Source organism: Panicum hallii, chromosome 5, assembly GCF_002211085.1.
Source record: "Panicum hallii strain FIL2 chromosome 5, PHallii_v3.1, whole genome shotgun sequence".
NCBI lineage: Eukaryota > Viridiplantae > Streptophyta > Magnoliopsida > Poales > Poaceae > Panicum > Panicum hallii.
This window is the reverse complement of record NC_038046.1, coordinates 100,511-120,511: the sequence shown is the minus strand read 5'-3', so window position 1 is coordinate 120,511 and position 20,001 is coordinate 100,511. Positions and strand designations below refer to the sequence as shown.

Sequence of the window (20,001 nt, the reverse complement as noted above, 5' to 3'; positions counted from 1 at the left end):
CACCAGGCCCATGCTTTTGCCTCATTCATATTATGGGACGATCAAATACAGATCAAGAGCGAGCAGAGCACACCACACCGTACCATTACTCATACTGATCCATTGGTTGTATCTATATTAATGTTCTCATATTTTAACAGGTCTCAGGTACAAGTCTGAATTCTGATCACATTCAACTCAACAGATATCAATTCATGGAGAATCGATCGCGCTTAACAAATCGCCAAAACTCTCAAAGACAGTCAGTCTTCCGGGTAGGGCTCATCAAGAACCGCATTGTAGCATGTCGGGTTGCAGGGATATTCACAATCTATTTCCTTCACCTCCCTCCGATCAAAGAACCAATCACCCACCGCTTCAGCGGCCGTCTGTTCACCACATTTCAGATTCAGATACGATGCCATAAATCACAAACAGCACGTGCATGTATAACAAGATAGAGATGGGCTTACCTTGTTGTTGATTCTAGCAGCTGATGGGGAGTGCCAAGTAATAGCTTTCATCGACTGGCAGTGTATAAAGCACGAGTCGATGAACATACCCCAGTCTCTTCTATTCTTGAATTCATTTATAGCATCAAGCAGTGCTTTCCTAAAACCTGAAAATTCCATATCCTCAGTATACCAACTTCCAAGATGCAAGCTTACCCAGAATAACCACATAAGATTCCATTACAACCTTGGAGAATTTCCAGCTGTTTTGAGCTACACTTGGTAATATCCATTCTGCAATTTCGCCATAAATTTTGAGGGTCAGAACCTTCTGGGGACAAGACATGCTCTACCTGCAAAGTAAAATCAGACAGAAAAGAGCAGTAAGAGTCATGTCGATTTTTATATGCGCTAATGGACCATCAAAATGGGTACGAGTAATGGCACCTGCCAAACATCATATGCCGGATTGAGTATAAACATCGGTGTGGTGATGCTTTTTGCAACTTCCCGCGGGAAGAAGCACTGGTAACAAGTAAGAGGGAACTAATTAGCATACGCCAGCTTGAACATTGAAGAGAGTGAGTATTAAAGAAAGAAAATGTTAACTTAAAACAGATCAGGGGACAACCTGCCCTGGCTCCATATCTGGACTGCAATGAGGGAACTTTTTACGCACATCCTGCAAGAAAACATGTAGAGAATAATATGATATAAATGTCACTGATTGATTTGGGCTGAGTTGTGGAGAGGGAGAGGGAGATTCTGCAAGAAAACATATAGAGAATAATACGATATGAATGCCACTGATTCATTTGGGCTGAGTTGTGGAGAGAGACCTGCAGCCGAGCAACATCGTTATAGAAAGCCCGCATATACCTTCTTCCAGCAATATCTTCTCTGTAATGCATAAGAAGGGAGAAATAAAATCACCGTTAATTCACTTCTCTGATGCCATTTTACTAGTTAATGGAAATAAGCTAATTAGTTCTAGCAACAGATAGGTCTGCAACCAAGTCAATTTCAAGCAAGCTAAACTACAGTCAGCTCTTCATTATAAAAACATGTGAGCGCAGTTTCAGTTGAGTTGACCAAAATAAATAACAGGTTTTGTACTCAGGTCATAACAAACTGGAGCTGCATCACAATTCCCGAGCAAGTTTCAAAACAAATCAAGATAACGATATTTAGTGATAAATAAGGTATAACTAGAAATTTTTAAAGTTAACTAGGGCATAATGGTGGCAGAAAATATATGAATGTTGATAGATCATTCTAAATTCAACCAACATGGCATATTTTGTTCATAGAACTTGCTTTATGCATTCTCAAGCAAAGGGGCAATGCTGTGGCAAACAACGATTTTGCATATAAGAAGCATGAACGCTGCAAGTGCAAGCATAAAAGGAAGACAAGTGTTATAGCTTATTTTATATCTATCACAATTAAATTATGCCATAACTCAAGCTGTAACGAGCGCTAAGGTAGGCTCAAACTCTACTTGTATTTCAACCGAAGTATCCAGAAAACAATACAATCTCAAGTGGCACGGAGCAAGCGAATTTATGCAATGAGCGGAAATATTAAAGAAGATCGTAGCATACACATCAAGAAAAGTTCCACCATCAGCGAGGCACTTGACAGTAGGTGTCTTTGGTAGAAGTGCTCGGAAATCATCACAGTGAATGTATGTAGAGAGGCCACCAGCCGAGCATCCAGTAAGAAAAGCCTACAAATAGTAGGGAAAATATTAGCATTACAATATTATCATTATTCAATTCATATTCAAGTAAATTTCCAAGATAACTGGCCAGCAAGAACATATTCAAGTAAATAGCAATCTATTCGCCTAGCAATTTGCTTTTCTAACTTGCTAGTGCATGGGTAACAAGTCAATGTAGATACAGCAGGATAAGAGAATAAATGTAATAGGGAATCCCTTTGCCACAAGGCATCAAATAATTTTCAATAGCTCCTAAGAGGAGATAAAGTATGGCAAAGTAAAGGTAGAATGACACTGGTTCTTGATTCATCCTACTTCCTAGGCCCCAAAAATCCTGTTCACCATGAGCTAAGGTAGTTCATATTGCATTTTGTTGAAAAGCGTGTGGCGGTGCTAGAATGGTGGTAAGTTGCTTAAAATGTGGAAGAAGAAAAACCAAGGGTCAAATGCATAGATAACAATGCAAGACAACATGGCAGGTCTGTCGGTAATCAATATGGCAACAAGCTAGACGAATGCACTGGTCACTGGATGTATGAAAAAGCCTGATTACAACAAGCACTGGTATTTTATTTCCAAGGTAAACCTGTCTAGCCCTGGATAGGCCCTTTAACAGAAGGTCGGCCATGACTGCTTCCCAGATACGCTGGCCTCTGAAGAAGAAACCCGTGCCATTCTGGGGAGGATCACAGGAATGTTAGTCAAAATACCTGGAAAGAAAATAAAATGCTAGATGGGGGACGAGAGGCAAAGTACATAAGGCCAGGCGCACGCACCTTGACTTCATCCTGGACATGTCCAGAGAATGATGCACCATCACAGTATCTTATTTTGACTTTGTTCCAGTTGTAAAAATCTGCAGAATCAGTAGGCAACGAATTGAGCAGTCCAATATGCATTGCATTCGTAGCAGGCAGCCATACATTGTTGGTGGCTGGAGTTGAAGCAACATTGGAAGGCAGCATTACCTGGATTCTGAGATTCATCGTCACTGAGGATGCCGACGAATTCGACGCGAGTATCCATGTGGGCAGAGGAACCGAGATTTGTTTTCTTACGCCGAGCGCAGGATTTGAAGTTGCGGCACCAGCTCCCGCCCTGGAGGAATCAGGTTTTTTTGTGTTTGTGTTTGAGTGTTTCTCCGAAAGAAAGAAAGTAAAGAGAGAAAGAGAAGGACCTCCAAGTGAAGGAGCCAGCTGTGGGATCCGTCTCCGAATCCTGGCAGGAAGTGGTAGCCCGGCGGCGTCCCATCCAAGCACAGTGCGTCCCTGTCGTAGACGAGCGTGAGGTCGACGAGGGTGGGGAGGCGATGGCCGTAGGTTGGGGATGGGGATGGGGATGCGGAAGGGACCGCGGCATAGCGGAAGAAGGTGAAGAGGAGGGCGGCGGCGAGGAGCGCGAGGGCGAATGCGGCGCTGCGGCGGCCGAGACGGCGCCACAGGAGGCTGGACGAGGTGGAGAGGAGGCCCGGCATCGGCGGATCTGAGCACGGCACGGAGCGGCTCGGCGGCGACAACGAACGCTCTCCTCCTCCTCATTTCCATTTTTTAAACCCTAGAAAAAAAAAGGGTCAGCGAGTCCCAGAATAATAATAACAATGCGAGCCACCAGTCCGACGGACGGCGGCGGAAGCGGCGCCCCCGCAGCCGCAGCCGCAGCCGGTGCCGAGGATGGGAAGGAATTGAGAAGGGCTTGCATTGCAACTGAACTCATCTCCAGATGCAATTGAGGAACCCATGACAGATCATGTTGCCCGACCTCCAATCACAATCACAATTGCAACGAATGGAATCCCCGTTGGATTGGAAATGGCAACAAGGATCCGATTGCTGTCACATTGCATTGCATTTATCAGACAAGAAAGACAAATCCTTAATTCAAAAAAAAGAAAGACAAATCCTCTGAAGCAACGCATGTCATGTATGGATGGGGGCATGGTGCTGTCTGTAATAACGAGGTTACACGGGGTGTCAACTGCAAAAGCGTTCCCGATTTGGGGATTAGGGTTTCGTTCTTGGCGGAGATAGATGGCACTGAATCGGAGAGGATGGACGCTGCTGCGCCTCCGCTGTGCTGCGACTCCGTTCGGGAAGCTGTTCAATCGGACCGCCGCGTCTTCATCCGGATGCACCTCCAAACTGTTCGTCGGTGGTAAATCCTTCTCTCCTCTCCTCTATGGTATGAATGATGATTTCTCCGATTGCGATTGCTTGCTGCTGCCAGATCCTCTAATCCTCTATGAAATGATGATTTTCCCACGCCAGCACCTGAATCATATCATATGGTGTTTTGGCATCTAATTTTTTTTTTTTTGAGGGAAGGGATGGATGGATTTCTTGTTAGCTAGAATTAGCTGCATGCGCGACTCTGGTGCTCCGTCTGTGTCAAATTGGAGGTCGCTTTTAGATATACAGATTTTAGTACGTGTTATAGTATTTAGATTTACCGAAACGACCTACAATTTGAAATGGAGGGAGCGAGTTGCTGATCGCTGCCTTCCAAAGTGCAGGTCTTTCTTACGATACTAATGAAACAGCTCTCAAGGACGCTTTCTCTCGACATGGTGATGTTATTGCAGGCAGGTATTCATATCAACTCATGTGTTTATTTTGCGTGGATCACGAATCGTAATCTGATTCTTGAATACGCACGGCAGTGAAGGTTATATGCCATCCAACGACGGGCAAGTCAAAAGGATTTGGCTTTGTCACGTTTTCTTCACAAGATGAAGCTGCAGCAGCAGCGCACAAGATGAACGGTGAGGCAAGTCATCTATCTTCACTGCTCTCTCTCTCTCTCTCTCTCTCTCTCTCTCTCTCTCTCTCCCTGTTGATTTTTCATGCACTTGTCTCTGTAGCTAACACACATTTGTACTGTAATTGCTGAACAGGTGCTCGATGGGAGGCACATTCGGGTGCACTACTCAAACAGTGGATGATCTGCCACTGCTGCTTATTCATTACTGAATTTGTTGGTAGGATTGAGTGAGCACCAATGTATACTGCTTATGTTCAGTCCAGCCTACAAATAGACAGTCTGCTGATTTCTCAGCACAGCACAGGGTTCCCTGAGTTGTTCCTCACTTTATTTTGAGATCTGAAAGATTGCAGGACCACCTCATCTTTAAACCGTTTTCTTTCACTGGCACGATTGCATGAACATGTAAGAGTGATACTCCCATCTTAGATCTAGTTTAGGCCTGATGATGGGAAAATTTTATTTGCAACACTGGAAGGTGACACTAGGTTATTACTGGTCAGGCAGCACCAAAAGGCACCATTTCCTAACACCCACAATACTTGTGTTGGGACAATATATCAATACGGAAGTTGCAACTCCTTAAAACACAAAGATATAGCATGTGAACATCATATATTTTTGCTCAACCAAACAATTTATTCATCATATTAAAGATAGGTGCTCATTACTAGAGTACTGGATGTATGCAAGTCAAGCGAAACAAAAGAATTGCATTTTCTTGCAGTGTCTCCAATAACACATGGAGCGACAGCCTATCTTCTCAGACCCTCAACAATGCGAGATCCATGCAGATAACTAACTTGAGGTAACTGCTCATGCCTCAACATTAAGTTCTTGACAGTAACAATTCATAATTGAGAATCATAAGCAGCACTAGCAGGTAGGAAGTCATAATTGATTTTCCCAGTGCATGTACTAACTCAGAAAACAGCAGCTGTTGTGAGAGCTACTACAGTACTAGAATGCATGTTAGGCAATGGCTAGTAGAATGCTAGATAGGGGAAGGCAGCAGAGGTTCATTTCCCAGACCCAAAGTATGAACAAATCCACAGACAGGCTGACAAGAGTTGCTACATGTCCCCTAATCTGGCGCATCCGGTGGTAAAATTGCTAGTTGGAGGAGGAATCCGAGGAGGATGAGGCGTCGGAGGCGTCTGCGCCGAACTTGTGCTTGAAGGTTTCCTGGCGCTGCATCCACATCATGTGGCCCTGATGCACAAGGAAGTGGAAATTTTTGGATTTGGAATCGGAGGCGGATGGGGGGTTGAATTGAAGGCAAACCGATAGGAGGAAGCTAGATACCTGCAGCGCGGCTGCCCATGCGACGAGGAAGGAGGCCACCCAGAAGCGCTTCTCCTTCACCAGCTTGGATAGATCCACAGCCGCCATCGAGGGGGATCGGATGGGATTGGGTGCCTTCCCTTCCCTTCCTTGGTTGAGGACTCGACGACGACGACCACCACCACAACCACCACCATAGAGGAGGATACGATGTGGGGAGATGCAGCCCACGGGCCATGCTTGCCCTTGTGACGCGGGCCGGGCCTTTGCACACTGGGCTTTCTGTTCAGGGGGTCTTGGCGTGCTAAGCTATGTTTTTTGCAGGGCCTCTCTCTCAAAAAAAAAAGTATGTTTGCAGGGTGTATCCTACTCAAGTAATAAAATTCCTACTTTCCACTTAAAAAAAAGCTACATTTGCAGGGTGTGGGCTTTTAGCCTTTTACTGTGCTGGTTGCCTGGTTGTGCTTAACCGCCTGTGTGTTGCGGCGTGTAATTTTGGTTTAATTTCCACTACCTTGGTGGTGGTTCGTAACTCTGAGTCCGGAGTTCTGACGGTTCTCTCGAAATTGCATCATTCTTCATGGAATAGTAACTCTCCTTCTCTTAATAAAATAAATGTGCTTTGGTCTGAAAAAAGAAAAGATTTCGACCCAGCAATAACTTGTAAACAGTACTGGCAGACTCTGTACATACTCCACATGTTTTTTTTTTCTTTCTTGACCAAGAAAATAGATTTAGTATATATATAATTAACAAGAACGAGAAAAAAGGCACTAGAATGGATCTTATTATTTGGATTTGGACAGGAGTTGAATGGAAGGGAATCATCAACGATTGGAATGCATGGTGGTGGTCGGCCGGCGATCAGTAGTCGGTGGTGAGCAGCTGGTCATGCGGGCGCTGTCCGATGAAGATGATATCGTAGACGAGCGCTGCGATGGCGGCGCCCACGAAGGAGCCAAGCCAGTACACCCAGTGGTTCTCCCAGACGCCGGTGACGACGGCCGGGCCGAAGGCCACGGCAGGGTTCATGGCGGCGCCGTCGAATGCGCCGCCGGCGAGGATGTTGGCTCCGACGATGAAGCCGATGGCGATGGGCGCGATGATGCCGAGGTCGCCCTTCTTGGTGTGGCAGGACCGCTCGAGTTATATCGGCTCAAGTACGTGAGTCCATTCCTGAGGGCTTCAACGTGCTTCAAACGGTATAATCCCTTGGTCTTTCGGGTAACGTCCCGATAAACCACCGATACACAGGATCAAATAAGGTTACCTCACACGAAGGTGAGTCCAGAGATACAATCACCATCACAATTTACATAACAGGGGATTACATTACAAGAGTTTATAAAAGTAGTACAAAGTTTCAAACTTAGAGAAAACAATACAAACTATTTAAGCTAAGACCTTTAGCAGCGGAAAACATACGCGATGATCTATAGCACGTCGACAAGACGGATGTCATGCTAAGCCCAGGCACGACATCACTCGGTATCACCAATGTTGGCCGAGGACGAATTCCATTCCACGGACCAACCTTCTGGAAGAGCACAGGGCCATGACAAGGAAAGAGTAGGGTATTCAAAGACTTTACCTAAAAAACATAAAATTAGTAAGGCTGAGTATACTAATACTCAGCAAGGCTTACCCGGGATTGGGTATACTTTAACCCATAACTAGACTTATGAAGGCTTATAATGGTTCTAGGTTTAGTTTCAGCTGAAAAGCAACTAAGAGTAGATCCTTATTTTCAACTTTTAGCTTTAAAGATTCTAGTTGAATATCCATTCTAGGTGAGCATCTAAATCTATACAAGCATGGTATAATCTTTAATCATTCATCATTTTAGATAATATCAAAATAATTGCTCTTGTTACTCAATGTGACAAAGGAATTAAGCAGTCTCAATCATCGTGAGAGGCGGACGATTCGAATCGAATTTAACCTTGCAAGGTAAACCTAACACACACGCTTGGAATACCACAGGGTTGTTCCGAAGCAACCGTTTGCCTTTCATTCCGACTCATGGATCAGAGCCACCACAAGCGACTGCAGGTCATACGCACTTCCAAAGTGCAGGACGTACGTCTGTAGCGCGACTACAAAACCCGTACTCCTGGTTGCCCAGCAACACGTATGCCTACACGTCGAACATAAGTAACCAAAAGAAGCAAGACAAGTGGTGGGAGGTATGTCCACTACTCGGGCCGATTGGCTACTAGGCTTACCGCTTACCATATTTCGCGGCATGTGGTTAGTACTTTCAAACGCTTAACCCCGATCACCACACGCTGCGACCTTATCAGAATTTTAACAATACAGACGGGGTATCATCTCGACCATGATACCTCACAAAACTCCCGTCCGTCATCCTTATAGTGATAACAGAAATGTAAGCATTACAACTCCTATGTCGCGCGAGTGACAGGAAATCACCCGACTTCTACCGGCCCTATTAGCATAGCAACTAGCCGGACTCAAATACTAGTATTCAATACATCGGTTCCTAGGAGAATGCAACTAGGGTTTCAAGCAATTCCTAAGAACTTAATGCATAGATAGATATAATAATATAAATTGTCGAGTAAATAAAGTAGGGTTTATGTCCGGGGCTTGCCTTTATTGGTGGGGCTGGGGTTAGTCAAGTTAATAACGTCCGAACTTTGGTTCGGGCCTTCCGAGAATTCCCTGACGAAGTCCTTAGGGTCTTCAGAACAACCTCCTTCTTGTTCCGGGATTAGCTGATAATCTCCGTCGGCGAGAGTGGTCGAATCTATATGATATGCAAGATGGAGTTTAATGAATGCATACACTTTCATTTCAATTCACGATAAAGTTGCAATCCAAATAAAGGAACATTACATTTCGACAAACAACCTAACTACCCTGTACTGGGCAGTCATTTATCGAGTATTAACTAAACTACTAGTCTCGTTAGGCAACAGGGGGTTACCCTAAACATCTATACTAACTTCATTAGGTAGCATGCTTGATTATCTAATTGGTTGGTGTATAGGTCTTGGTCTTAACCGATGAGGATGCATCCGGTTTAGCTGACTGATGTGCTTTGGTCGTGCCTAACAGAGGCGTGTCTACTGTGCGATCTTATTGATCCAAGGTTGTGTACTTTGGTCTGGGTAGCCGGTTGACAGGTGCACTGGTTTTCTAATTGATCGATGAAAACATCGATCACTTTAGCAGAGGGATGTTTCCTAAAGCAGCTGTGTCCTAACTAATTTGTGTTAGCATCGGTGTACTTAACTAACCGCGTGTGTATCAGCATAGCGGATCCATGCTTTAGCAAAACTAGTCGATCGGTGATTTGACCTTCTAGCCGATTTAGTGTATCGGCACATTCGCCGATTTAAACATCGGGTAGAATTAGTCGAGTGATGTATCGGCATAGCTAGTTGATTAATGCGAGTAACTAGCCGATGGTGTATTGATAGACTAGTCGAACTATGTATCCGTACGGTCTGTGTCTCAGCGTATTCAGCTGATTGGTGAATCAGCTGTGTAGCCGGTTTTCATCCTTAATGTTCTCCTATATATATGAGGGCATATCAGCTGTGTAGCTGATTGTCCTACTCTGCACTGGCTGTGCCTAAATGAGATGTGCTTAAGTGTTATCCTAGGTAACTAGGTGTGGTTGCATCGGCTTGACTACGTCAGTACAACAATCAATTGTCATACAGCCGATGGGGTTATCTAAGTTAGACCTATTTCAAGAATTAGGTGTAACAGAACACTAATATTAAACTAGGTTGGTGAGATCATAAGTGTGGAGTTAGACTAAAGAGGATGTGGTTGAGGATATGTAACCGGTAAGCATATAGCCGATCTCTCAGCCGATAAATCGGCTGATAACAAGAACCCTAAGATTGTGTGTGCATTGACTATGTGCAGCCGATACGTTATCTAAATCGGATGGCTAGCTGATCACTGTGCGCATCGGCATAGCCGATTTGTGTTTTTAGCAAACTAGTTGATCTATGAACATCAGCATGCTAGCCAAACAGGGTAGGTACTATTTGGTTGCGCATTGGTAAATTGGTCGAGAGTGCGAGCATCGACCGAGCTAAAATGTGCGCATGCGTTAGATTTGTGAATTGGCATAAGTAGTCGATTCCCTATGCTGTACCGGCTGTGCTTAGCCGATAGATACATTCTCTATTGGATGTGCCTATCCAATACTTGACTGGAGTGTTAACTGAAGTAATTAGTGTTTGTTTGGTTCAATTTTATCAGTCAAAACAACCAATTGACGTCTAGCCGACGCGGTTGTCTAGATCGGACCAGGTCGATTAGGGCACTAACATTGGATTGGACCGATAGGGTGGTTAACATCGGGCCAAGGGGCTTTTGCCGGTAGGTAAGAAGTAAAAAGGCTCATGGCCGATAGGGTCACGTCTATAGAAAATCGGCTAAACTAGTAGCCGATTGCTAAGCGTTACAAAGGTGTATCAACTAAGTAGTCGATACACGAGGTAGACTAGGACCTTTACATAGGAAGGGGTTCTGACAAGATTGTAATCAAGGCCAGAGTAAAGGTATGAGCATCCGTATGAATAAAGGTTAACCAATCATCACAAAAAGTCTGCCATAGGGGCAGCAAGTACCTCAGACATGGTGCACAATTTATCTTTAGTCAATCTATGGCAAGGACTTTGACTACCAATAGCTAATTAAGTTTAGCGTCACACAAATAGTAGGCTAAACATAAATCAAACATTTCATGTTCGAATTAGACCTCTCTTATGCTTTAAAGTTGCACAAAAAATCTAATTAAGATTTAAACAAGCGGCACAAGAAACACATTGCAATAACAAGCAAACATGACTAAATATAGCTTTAAGTGGATATGCTTAGCTATTTCTTCTATAAACAAATGGAATTGATTAACTTAAAAGAATTTAAGTTACAAAGCAAAATTAGGTTTGAAAATTCCACATCAATTCATACTTAATCTATAAAAATTGTATAACAAAAATCATGATCTACAAAGTTAATATGTAGGAGCTATGAATATTACACTCTCTTGTTTCAAATTTGAAATAGATTCAAAAATATTTAATTTCATATCCAACTCTCTTTACAAAAATTATAGAGTTCATAATCTAGTTTCTAACAAAACAAGTTTTGCTAATTTTGGAATTTCCTATGATTTGTTATGTATTTTACAAGACAGCACAAGTATATCACATGAAATAACAGACATCTAGGGGGGGGGGTCTCGGCACTTTTGCGTCTAAGCCCCTGAAAAAGGGTTTCTTCTTACGAACACGCCCTTGCTCAGTCATAGCGACGGCCGGCGCGTCTGGCTTGATGGCGTTCTCGCCGGTGACGAGCAACCCGGCCAGGAGGGCAAGCCAAGCACCAACTACGGGACCAGAGAAGCACACAGAACGTAGAGGCGCGGGATGAGCAGAAGAAAAACCGGGCGGCCGACGGAAGAGTGCGGCGGCCGTGGCGGCACATCGCCATTCCCGGCGAAGGGACGGTGAACACGGGCCAAGGAGGGGCGCACGAGCATCAGTGGATCACAGGGAAACTGTTTGTATACCTGGTGGAGCTGGGGGTCGGGTAGAGGGGGCTGTCGACAGGAGGACCGAGCTCGGGCGGCTCCGACGAGCGGCGGCTCGAGGTGAGTGAAATCCCGGCGGAGGGGCGTCGGAAGCTGGGTTGTGTCGGGTTGAGGAGCTAGAGGAGAGGACGGGGAAGCTTCTGGTGCAAGGAATTCGAGTGGGGCGGCGTGGTTGAGAGGGAATCGGGTGGGGAACGGTGGCGGCACACCGGCGCTGGCAATCACAGGGAAGTGGAAAGGGGAGAGAACCACAGGAGGAAGAAGCTCTGATCGATCGTATAAGTCCAGCACACTCTACTGATGGAAGGGAGAGAGAGGGGAGGAGAAAAGGGCCACGATTGAGCCCACGGTGGCGAGCGGCGAGGTGGCGGCCGGCAGTACCCCGAGGGCACCGTGGCGCACGCACAGGAGGACACCGGAGCAGGGCTACGGCGGCGATCAGCGGTGGAAGGACACGTGGGGAGGAGTAACTAGGGTTGAACGGCGGCGAGGTGGAGCAAGGACCAGGGGGGGCGCTCTGTCGCCGGCGTCAGAGGGGAAGCGGGGAAGAGCAGAGGGGGTGCAGAGGAAGAAGAAGGGGAAAAGAGATCAGGGACCGATTTGCAAAATCTGAAAAGTTCAGGGTTCTGCTTATAAACTAAAAATTCCCATTGATCTAGGGGTTTTCTGAGAAAAAGTCCAACATAAAAGTTGTAGAGTTTTTCAAGCTCTACATTTTTGCTTTAAGACTCAAATTCAAAAACTCAAAGTTTACAACCTTATAAGTTGAATTTTAGATGAGGTAAAATTTAAATTACTCCCGTCCTTACCAAACGGAAACTTGACTAAATTTTTGATAAATTTGCAATTATTCATGATAGGTCATGATGATAAGTAATTTTACAAATAAGTCCTTAAGTAAACATAAAAATTACTTTTACTTCTCAACTTTTTACACAAATGACCCTATCTCTTATACTTTTTACACATAGGCCCTTACCCTTACTTAAGGGCTTATATAATCATATCAAAGCACACATTTTACACATAAGGACTTATAAAACATAAAAATTTTCCAATACACCCTTAACATCTATACCCATTATATCCAAGGTTTAATTTTTTTATGAATCTTATTACCTGGATGTCACACTTGGGGTCCACGGCGGTGGCGTACACGGTGTAGACGAGGCCGAAGGTCATGACGATCTCGAAGACGACGGCGTTACAGGCGCCCACGCCGGCGGACAGCGATAAGGCGCCCACGGCCGCCCCGCCGGTGGCAATCTTGAGGAGAAGGCAGGCCACGACGGAGCCGAGCAGCTGCGCCACCCAGTAGACGACGGCCTTGAAGAGGGTGATGTTGCCGCCCACGAAGGCGCCGAACGTGACGGCCGGGTTGACGTGGCCGCCGGAGATGTTGGCGCCGACGGAGACGGCGACGATGAGGGCCAGGGTGTACGCCAGAGATGCGGCGATGAGGCCAGCGGGAGTGGTGGCGCCGCCGGCGGTGAGCTTGCCTGCACGTGGTAATAATTATAAATAAAAAGAATGCAGTACAATGCAAGATGGAAGCAGATGAAGAGAGATGGATGGATGGATGTGCTCACTGAAGGCCATGCCGGATCCGGAGCCGGCGAAGATGAAGATGAGCATGGAGATGAACTCGGAGACGGCGGCCTTGGCGGTGTCGGGGTGCGACAGCTCGCCCGGAGCGCCCACGGCGATCCTGCTCACCGGCATTATGGTTTGCGAGAGAGTAGTAGAGTGGACGTAGCCGGTCGGTGTACGTACGTGTGGATTGCTAGGAAAGATGGCCAAGTCAGTGGCAGTGGCAGCTGTATATAGCACCCCCAGGGCACCCGAGGCCGGGATTGGAGGCTGGCCGCGGCCGAAGGATGGGATGGAATACAAGCAGCTGCTGGAGACAAGACAGGAGAGAGCGGCCGGATAATCTGCCGGTGGCGACACGACCGCTTCAATCCGAACAAAGCAAAGGCAGCCACACAAGAGAGGATTGGGATTGGGGATGCTTGATTTTTGCTCTGCAATTACCTATATACTAGCTTGTTAGCTAATGCTGCTGATCTGATCTGATACCCTAAATGTCCTGTTGTTTGTCCCTGAATACTAAATAAGATCCGATACTGCTGTTCTGTTGTTGTTTGCAGTATACTCCCTCCGTCCTTAGATAATTAGATAAGTGATCGCTCGGGAGCAGCCGTAAGTGGTAACAGTCCCACATCCCAACCAACAGCACGGACAACAATACCAGCACAGAGAAAATGACAGGGCGGGCCGCCCGACAATACCAAGATGATAGGGCGGGCCTCCTGGCCAGTGGGGGACGGCCACGTGGACGAACAATGGGCAGGGGAGACCCCAGCCCAGCGGCTGGCGGGGGCGCCCACCTCTGACGTGGAGTGCTTTGTCTTTCTCCTCCTGCAGCATTTGCATCATAACAATAATCTATCTATTTTGTTCTATTCTCTTCTCTGCTCCGATTTTTAGGTTGGCAACGCGTCTTTTGTTACAAGAAATTCGCATTCATCGCAATGCGATGGATGGATGTCTGGCTTTCTTTCTTTCCTTCCTTCCAGACGAACCTTTGTTATACTCAAGCGAGAGAGACGATGGTGCATGGTCTGGAGTTGTCTGATTAGGAGGCGCCAACACAACTCAACGGCCTGCCAACTAAATTACAGAATCTGCGCAGCCATCAAAAAGAAAAGATCCCAATTCACAGCCAAAAAAAAGAAACGGATACCTCTTCTGAGAAAATGTCAAAGACTGACAAACCCAGTCCCTCATTTACCTCCCCAACAATGATGGTACTGCCTGTGCCGGTACAAGTACATCAATCATCAAAAACTTTCAGTAAAAGACATAACATAGACATATCAACTTACACACAAGACAATATATCACCAGGAAAGGGCGCTTTCCCCGTATACGAATATCTCATTTTCTAAATCCCTCACCCATTGGCATACTCTATTGCACATCTTGATTGCTTGGGTCTGCAAGTAAGTATAATCCAAGTTAGATCACTAATGAGCTATATAACCGCACATGCCACCTGCAATTAATCAATTCGCCCTAAGCCATAAACAAGGACTAGGACAGCAGTCCTGCGCTAATCCCCCCCCCCCCCCCCAACACACACACACAAAACCACACCCACCACAAAAAAAAACCAGAATGTACAAGCACCAACCTTATCAGCCAGTGGATTAAAGGCTGCATACAGCTCGAAATCCTGAGTTATCCAGCAAAATAGAACTGCAAGAAAAGTGAAAAGGTAAATGAACTAGTTGTTACATTACATAGCCAAATATTATGAGCAAGCAAATTTGACATCTTTGGCTGGGAATGTACTCTATTGATAGTGTATGATTTCTCTGGCGCATCATAGTACCAGTAGTTGATATCAATATGCACAGGATGAACCATGTGATGCTAATGTTCATCTCACAATTGCGATGCCATACACAGGTATTCTTTATCACTATTTGCACTAACTAGCGTCACGGCAGAAAAGAACAGCAACCTATAAATTGGTATCTATTTGCAACTATCCCCTAGATATCACAGGCTCCCTGTTCTCCCGCCCTATATTTCTGCTTGCAGGACAATCCACGATATCAGCAAGATACAGACACTTGGGAGTGGGTAGAATCTATATGGGTCCCACAAGGACATACTTGAAGTTGAACATAATACTCCACTTTCCTCCTCTATGTAGAAACATAACTGACATATAGAATGAATTAAACATTTCACTAAACATCCACAAAGCCTAACCACTAGAACAATGCACTATGTACAGTGTCAGTCAATATAAACTCTTAAGTCTGCTTCAGCTCTATACGCAGACACTGACACAAGTCAATGCAAACATGTGTACTGCACAGTTCTCACAGTTTTGTCCATAGTTATGTCACTACGATATAATGACTTAGTTCATCTGACCTTGATAGGTAGATATCGCAATCCTGGTGTCATGTGAGTGGATACTAGAATGTATGTGCTTTATAGAATAGCTTGAGCATCCAGAATTACTAACAGTGAATTACATTTTTTCTGTACTATGGAACTATTTTGTTGCTAGTGCTTCCGAATAGTGGGACTTGAGTTTTTGGGTGCTAAAGATGACTCACCATAATCCTCATCTCTTTTGAATTGAGTTTTGTGTGGACCTGTTGCTTTATCGTGCATGGAGGCATACAGTTTTTGGTAAGCTTTGTACAATCTGCACATGTGAAGTTGCCTTACTAAGAAGATTGACTACTATGGAAATGAATATGTAGTGTCATCAATATACATACCTCTTCTGCTGCTTTTGATTGCTAATGGATGAGGGGAATTCAGATGATACATACTGGTCAAGGTAAATGCTTTTGTATATAAAATGCCAGAGTCCAGCCGGTCCTCCAATTGTCATTTCAGAAGATAAAGATTGGGAACTCATGTCTTGAGATGACTGCGGAGGCTGGGATGCAGATTGAGAAGACAGATCGATTGGGAGATCCTCAACATGCAGCGCACTCTCATGTAAAGATCTTTGGACTTCGATGAGGACATTTGACTTCAAGAGAACATTTTGAATGAGGGACCTAAGACATTGTTCACAAAAGAATAGTTGATCTCAGTTCAATTTTAAGCAACGCGCACTCAGGCACCTCGTGACATTAGAATTATGCCGAGTCATTTATTTGTTAACTCACCTGGAATCTTTGAGATCATAAAAGGCATCTGATCGCGTAGTAAGCAAAGTCACATATGTATGTTCCTGCCAAGAATGCACTCACATTTAAGCTCTAAATCAACCCTCAATACAAGTCACACAAAAGAAGAAAAAAAGTGAGATAGTGCATATGAAATGCATGATGTCAAATTCCTAGTTACTACTACATTTTGTCAAAGCTCCATGTTCCTCTAAAAAAAAAGAGAAAAAAAAGAGAAATGTCCCGATGTGCTCTTATCTGTGGTCTGCTATTCGTTCAGATCCTCAAGGACTTCTATTTTAATTATCTCCCTTAACATCTGTATTAGTTTCTTTTCAAACCCTTATCTCCTCATTGCCAGCTATGTAAAAAAAAATCAGACAGTGCATAGCTGAGCTCAAATTCGTAGTTACTACCTACATTTTTTTCCAAGACCACGTTTCCCTAAAAAGGAGAAGAAAATTTTCAATGTGCACCTATTTGTGATCTTCTACTTGTTCAAATCCTCAGGGATTTTGATTTAGTTATCACCATTAACCCTGTATTCTTTTCTTTTCAAACTCTCATCTCCTCGCTGACAGTTTCACGATGCACACTCAATTTCCCTCAAACTCTGGTTTTCAACAGATGCATAACTGGGAGAAGGCTTTGATAAAGCACCATAGTGATCAACTATAGAGAGTAATACATCATCATCAGTCATCATTGACAATTTGCAAGCTAGAATTTCAGCAAAACTGATAAACCAATACAGTTATTCAGATGTATAAATTTCACTTACATCGAAAAAGTGAACATAAGCATACAAGAAGGCCATAGGATTGTATCTTGGCAAACATATGGGTGAAAATGACTCTGAAGTTCTGCATAAAAAGACAGAAACTGTAAGAACAATGGTTCAAGGTTGCAATCCTTCATTTCAGAGTACATCATGCTTACCTAAAAGATTCAGAGGACAGTATGAAATTCGCAAGTAATAAAATATCATCAGGATGCAAAGTTGCCTTTTGTGCTCCCACAAGACTAATTACCTGAAAACAATCAAGAATGATATACATGAAACGTAAAAAAGCAGGACTAGGGACTGGGAAAATAAAATTCCCTAAAGATAGCAGGCTCTTATAGTAAGAGCAAGATCATAATCCTCATATCCATTATCATAGCACAAGTTATTAACTTGATTGGAGAGACTAGAGATGTCAGATGCCATGGTAACACGAGTAGAGTCTTAGACAGGACTTCCCAGAAATTTAGCATGGATACATGTGAAGGACAGCTATATGGACAGCTGGCAGAAAATGAGTGCACCTATGTATACATCCCCAGAAGGTGCATGTGGAACCTTTGTGCATGGATAACTAGTATCACAGTACAGAAAGAAGTCTATGTTCGTGAACCTCTTGAAGGTGCAAGTGGAACCTAGTGTGTGCTGATAAATAACTAATATGGGAATGTACTTTACATCACATTATTAACAGTCAGTATTTGATAAAGCAAAGTGAACTTTAACACTTAACTTACGGCTAATAAGTCTTATGTAGTAAGAATCACAGTGCAAGTTCTGGCATGAAGTTGGACAAACCTTGTGCTCACACATCAACAATGCAAATAGAACCCCTGAATCAGCAACGTCCTGCAAAACTGCACTAGCTGCCTGCCTTGTTGATTGCGAGAGAGGGAGGCATGTATATGCATGAAGAAATGCCGCCGGATTCCTGTCCAGCCATTTGATGGGATTCCCAGTGAGTGCTTCCAAACATTTATTCGGCATAAAATGAATCCCAAGCAAAGAAAAAATCTAACTGACCAGCTGAATGCATGTATAAGAGATAGGAAAACTGCATCCGTGCCACCAAGCAATGGTGCCATATCAAATTTGGGATTCTTCTCAAAGCACCTATTGACCGACTTTGTCAAAATAAGCAACAACTGCAAAATCATGTTTCCAGAGAGAAGTCAATATAAGGATGGAGAAGGCATATCTGCAGAAATATAGTCAGAGCTGAAAGTTTGTAAAAAGAAATAATAGTATTGAGATATGAATGCAGCAGTAGAAGCACCTGACCATACATGAGCTCTAATTGCCCCCTCAGTCCTTCATACGACTCTTCCGTGCAGCTTATACAGACTAAATAGATTGGTCCCTTCACAAGGAAAACGATCTGAAAGACAGCGTGCAAAGCGTTTTGGAATAAGAGGATGGGTTAGTAGCATTAATTATTCAAGTTTCAAGCATGGCTTTTACAGTCTGAAATAAGATCGAATAGGCTTCTCTGACCTGATGTTTGCCAGACCTCACGAATTTGATATGGTCACCACTGGAATGAGATGAAATAAGGTGAGACAAAGGTGAACAAATGAACAAAGTCACAAATGCCATGCTGTATACCTGTTCTCAACAAAGGAAATGATTGCTTGCAGTGTAGCAGAAAAGCCAGCTAGCTTGTGCTCGTCTCCATACCTGAAAGTTGTGAAAATGCTAGCAGTGTTATGGTCTTGGTTCAGAAAATGCTTAGCCGTAGTGGAGGTGGAATGAATCCCTGGTGCACAAGTGGTCTCACCTGGAATATATTGGCTTGCCAGAATTGCTCAAGATGAAGAAATGCTTTTTCCTCTTCCTCCACGAAGATGAGGCATCGTCCTGAAAAATGGGCGCGGCAGGCTCAGTGATCCAGTCCACTGGGAGCAGGTGATGGGGGATTGATATGTCAGGCGTCCTGACGAGCTCACCTCGTCGAGATGCTTCTTGTTGCGCGGCCAATCCTGGGCGGGTTCGGGGTCGGGGTCATCGTCGAGGCTGCTTCCCCGCTCGCCGGCGTAACCGCTGCTGCTGGGGCTGGGCGGGGAGACGTCGTCCCCGTCCCCATCCCTGTCGTCGTCGCGGAGGCCCTTCCAGGCACAGGTGCTGCTCCCACCTCTGGACGCGGCGGTGAGGTAGCCCTCGTCGTCGTCGTCGTCGTCGTCATCGTCGAGGTGGTGCTCGTGGATCTCGAAGTCCGGGGGGAGGTCCCTGCCGCCGCGAAGGGAGAGGGCGGCGAGCCTGGCTCCAGCTTCGGCTTGGGGCTGGGCGTCGGTGGCGTTGGGGTTAGGGTTTGGTGGTGGATCCATGGCTATCTTTCCCTTCGCTCCAGCTCCCTTTGTTCTCTTCCCCTCCTCCTCGGCTTTTTTCTTCTTTTTTTTTGAGAAACCCCTCCTCCTCGGCTGGCTCAGATCATATCCGCTCTTGTTTGACCGGCTCCGGGCTGGAACTTTTTTAAAAAAAGGGATTAAAAAAAATTAAAATTCGAAAAAGGGGAGCCGGATGGGGGAAATTAGGAAAATGGGTGCTTCCCGCCCACTGAACGGGCGGGTAGCGTGGGGCCGGGGACCTCCCGCCCAACCAGCGGGCGGGATGTCCTCCGAGGGCCTCTTCGTAAATAATTTTTTCGCGGAGAAGTCCCTGGGAGGGCATCCCGCCCAACCAAAGGAAAGGATGTTGTGCTTAGGGGCATTCCGCCCTTTGGTTGGGCGGGAGGTCCC

At 45.0% G+C, this 20,001-nt stretch overlaps 5 protein-coding genes across 10 annotated transcripts; 1 reads left to right on the top strand and 4 right to left on the bottom strand.

Annotated features, from left to right (window-relative positions):
• Positions 1-85: 85 nt before the first annotated feature.
• On the bottom strand, positions 86-4,127 carry LOC112894456 (pectin acetylesterase 5-like). Of its 3 annotated transcripts, none has more exons than XM_025962182.1 (12): positions 3,506-4,127; positions 3,332-3,422; positions 3,123-3,252; positions 2,931-3,010; positions 2,741-2,830; positions 2,036-2,160; positions 1,271-1,331; positions 1,063-1,113; positions 879-956; positions 679-784; positions 453-598; positions 86-368 (listed from the first exon to the last, which is right to left on the bottom strand). In XM_025962182.1, exons 1-12 carry the CDS (start codon positions 3,511-3,513, stop codon positions 243-245), a joined length of 1,092 nt encoding a protein of 363 aa, XP_025817967.1. In that variant the 5' UTR covers positions 3,514-4,127; the 3' UTR covers positions 86-242. The 3 variants fall into 3 exon arrangements, with proteins under 3 accessions (XP_025817967.1, XP_025817965.1, XP_025817966.1); XM_025962180.1 differs by having other exon boundaries at positions 3,332-3,708; positions 3,864-4,127; XM_025962181.1 differs by having other exon boundaries at positions 3,332-3,708; positions 3,913-4,127.
• Positions 4,125-5,382, top strand: LOC112894459 (glycine-rich RNA-binding protein 2, mitochondrial-like). Of its 2 annotated transcripts, none has more exons than XM_025962184.1 (4): positions 4,125-4,305; positions 4,664-4,732; positions 4,811-4,912; positions 5,045-5,382. In XM_025962184.1, the coding sequence occupies exons 1-4, from the start codon at positions 4,182-4,184 to the stop codon at positions 5,140-5,142; spliced, it is 393 nt and encodes a 130-aa protein (XP_025817969.1). In that variant the 5' UTR covers positions 4,125-4,181; the 3' UTR covers positions 5,143-5,382. The 2 variants fall into 2 exon arrangements, with proteins under 2 accessions (XP_025817969.1, XP_025817970.1); XM_025962185.1 differs by having other exon boundaries at positions 4,811-4,917.
• A 214-nt stretch (positions 5,383-5,596) lies between these two features.
• Positions 5,597-6,381, bottom strand: LOC112894460. Its single transcript, XM_025962186.1, has 2 exons — positions 6,217-6,381; positions 5,597-6,123 (listed from the first exon to the last, which is right to left on the bottom strand). Exons 1-2 carry the CDS (start codon positions 6,301-6,303, stop codon positions 6,025-6,027), a joined length of 186 nt encoding a protein of 61 aa, XP_025817971.1. The 5' UTR covers positions 6,304-6,381; the 3' UTR covers positions 5,597-6,024.
• A 391-nt stretch (positions 6,382-6,772) lies between these two features.
• Positions 6,773-14,204, bottom strand: LOC112894457 (probable aquaporin TIP1-2). Its single transcript, XM_025962183.1, has 3 exons — positions 13,366-14,204; positions 12,909-13,275; positions 6,773-7,318 (listed from the first exon to the last, which is right to left on the bottom strand). Exons 1-3 carry the CDS (start codon positions 13,496-13,498, stop codon positions 7,060-7,062), a joined length of 759 nt encoding a protein of 252 aa, XP_025817968.1. The 5' UTR covers positions 13,499-14,204; the 3' UTR covers positions 6,773-7,059.
• A 144-nt stretch (positions 14,205-14,348) lies between these two features.
• LOC112894455 (vacuolar fusion protein MON1 homolog) lies at positions 14,349-19,684 on the bottom strand. Of its 3 annotated transcripts, none has more exons than XM_025962179.1 (15): positions 19,213-19,684; positions 19,044-19,123; positions 18,872-18,943; positions 18,761-18,800; positions 18,543-18,644; positions 18,290-18,411; positions 18,065-18,197; positions 17,422-17,513; positions 17,264-17,345; positions 16,483-16,547; positions 16,084-16,371; positions 15,916-16,007; positions 14,973-15,037; positions 14,665-14,775; positions 14,349-14,593 (listed from the first exon to the last, which is right to left on the bottom strand). In XM_025962179.1, the coding sequence occupies exons 1-14, from the start codon at positions 19,588-19,590 to the stop codon at positions 14,680-14,682; spliced, it is 1,707 nt and encodes a 568-aa protein (XP_025817964.1). In that variant the 5' UTR covers positions 19,591-19,684; the 3' UTR covers positions 14,349-14,593; positions 14,665-14,679. The 3 variants fall into 3 exon arrangements, with proteins under 3 accessions (XP_025817964.1, XP_025817962.1, XP_025817963.1); XM_025962177.1 differs by having other exon boundaries at positions 14,684-14,775; XM_025962178.1 differs by having other exon boundaries at positions 14,507-14,775.
• Positions 19,685-20,001: the final 317 nt, after the last annotated feature.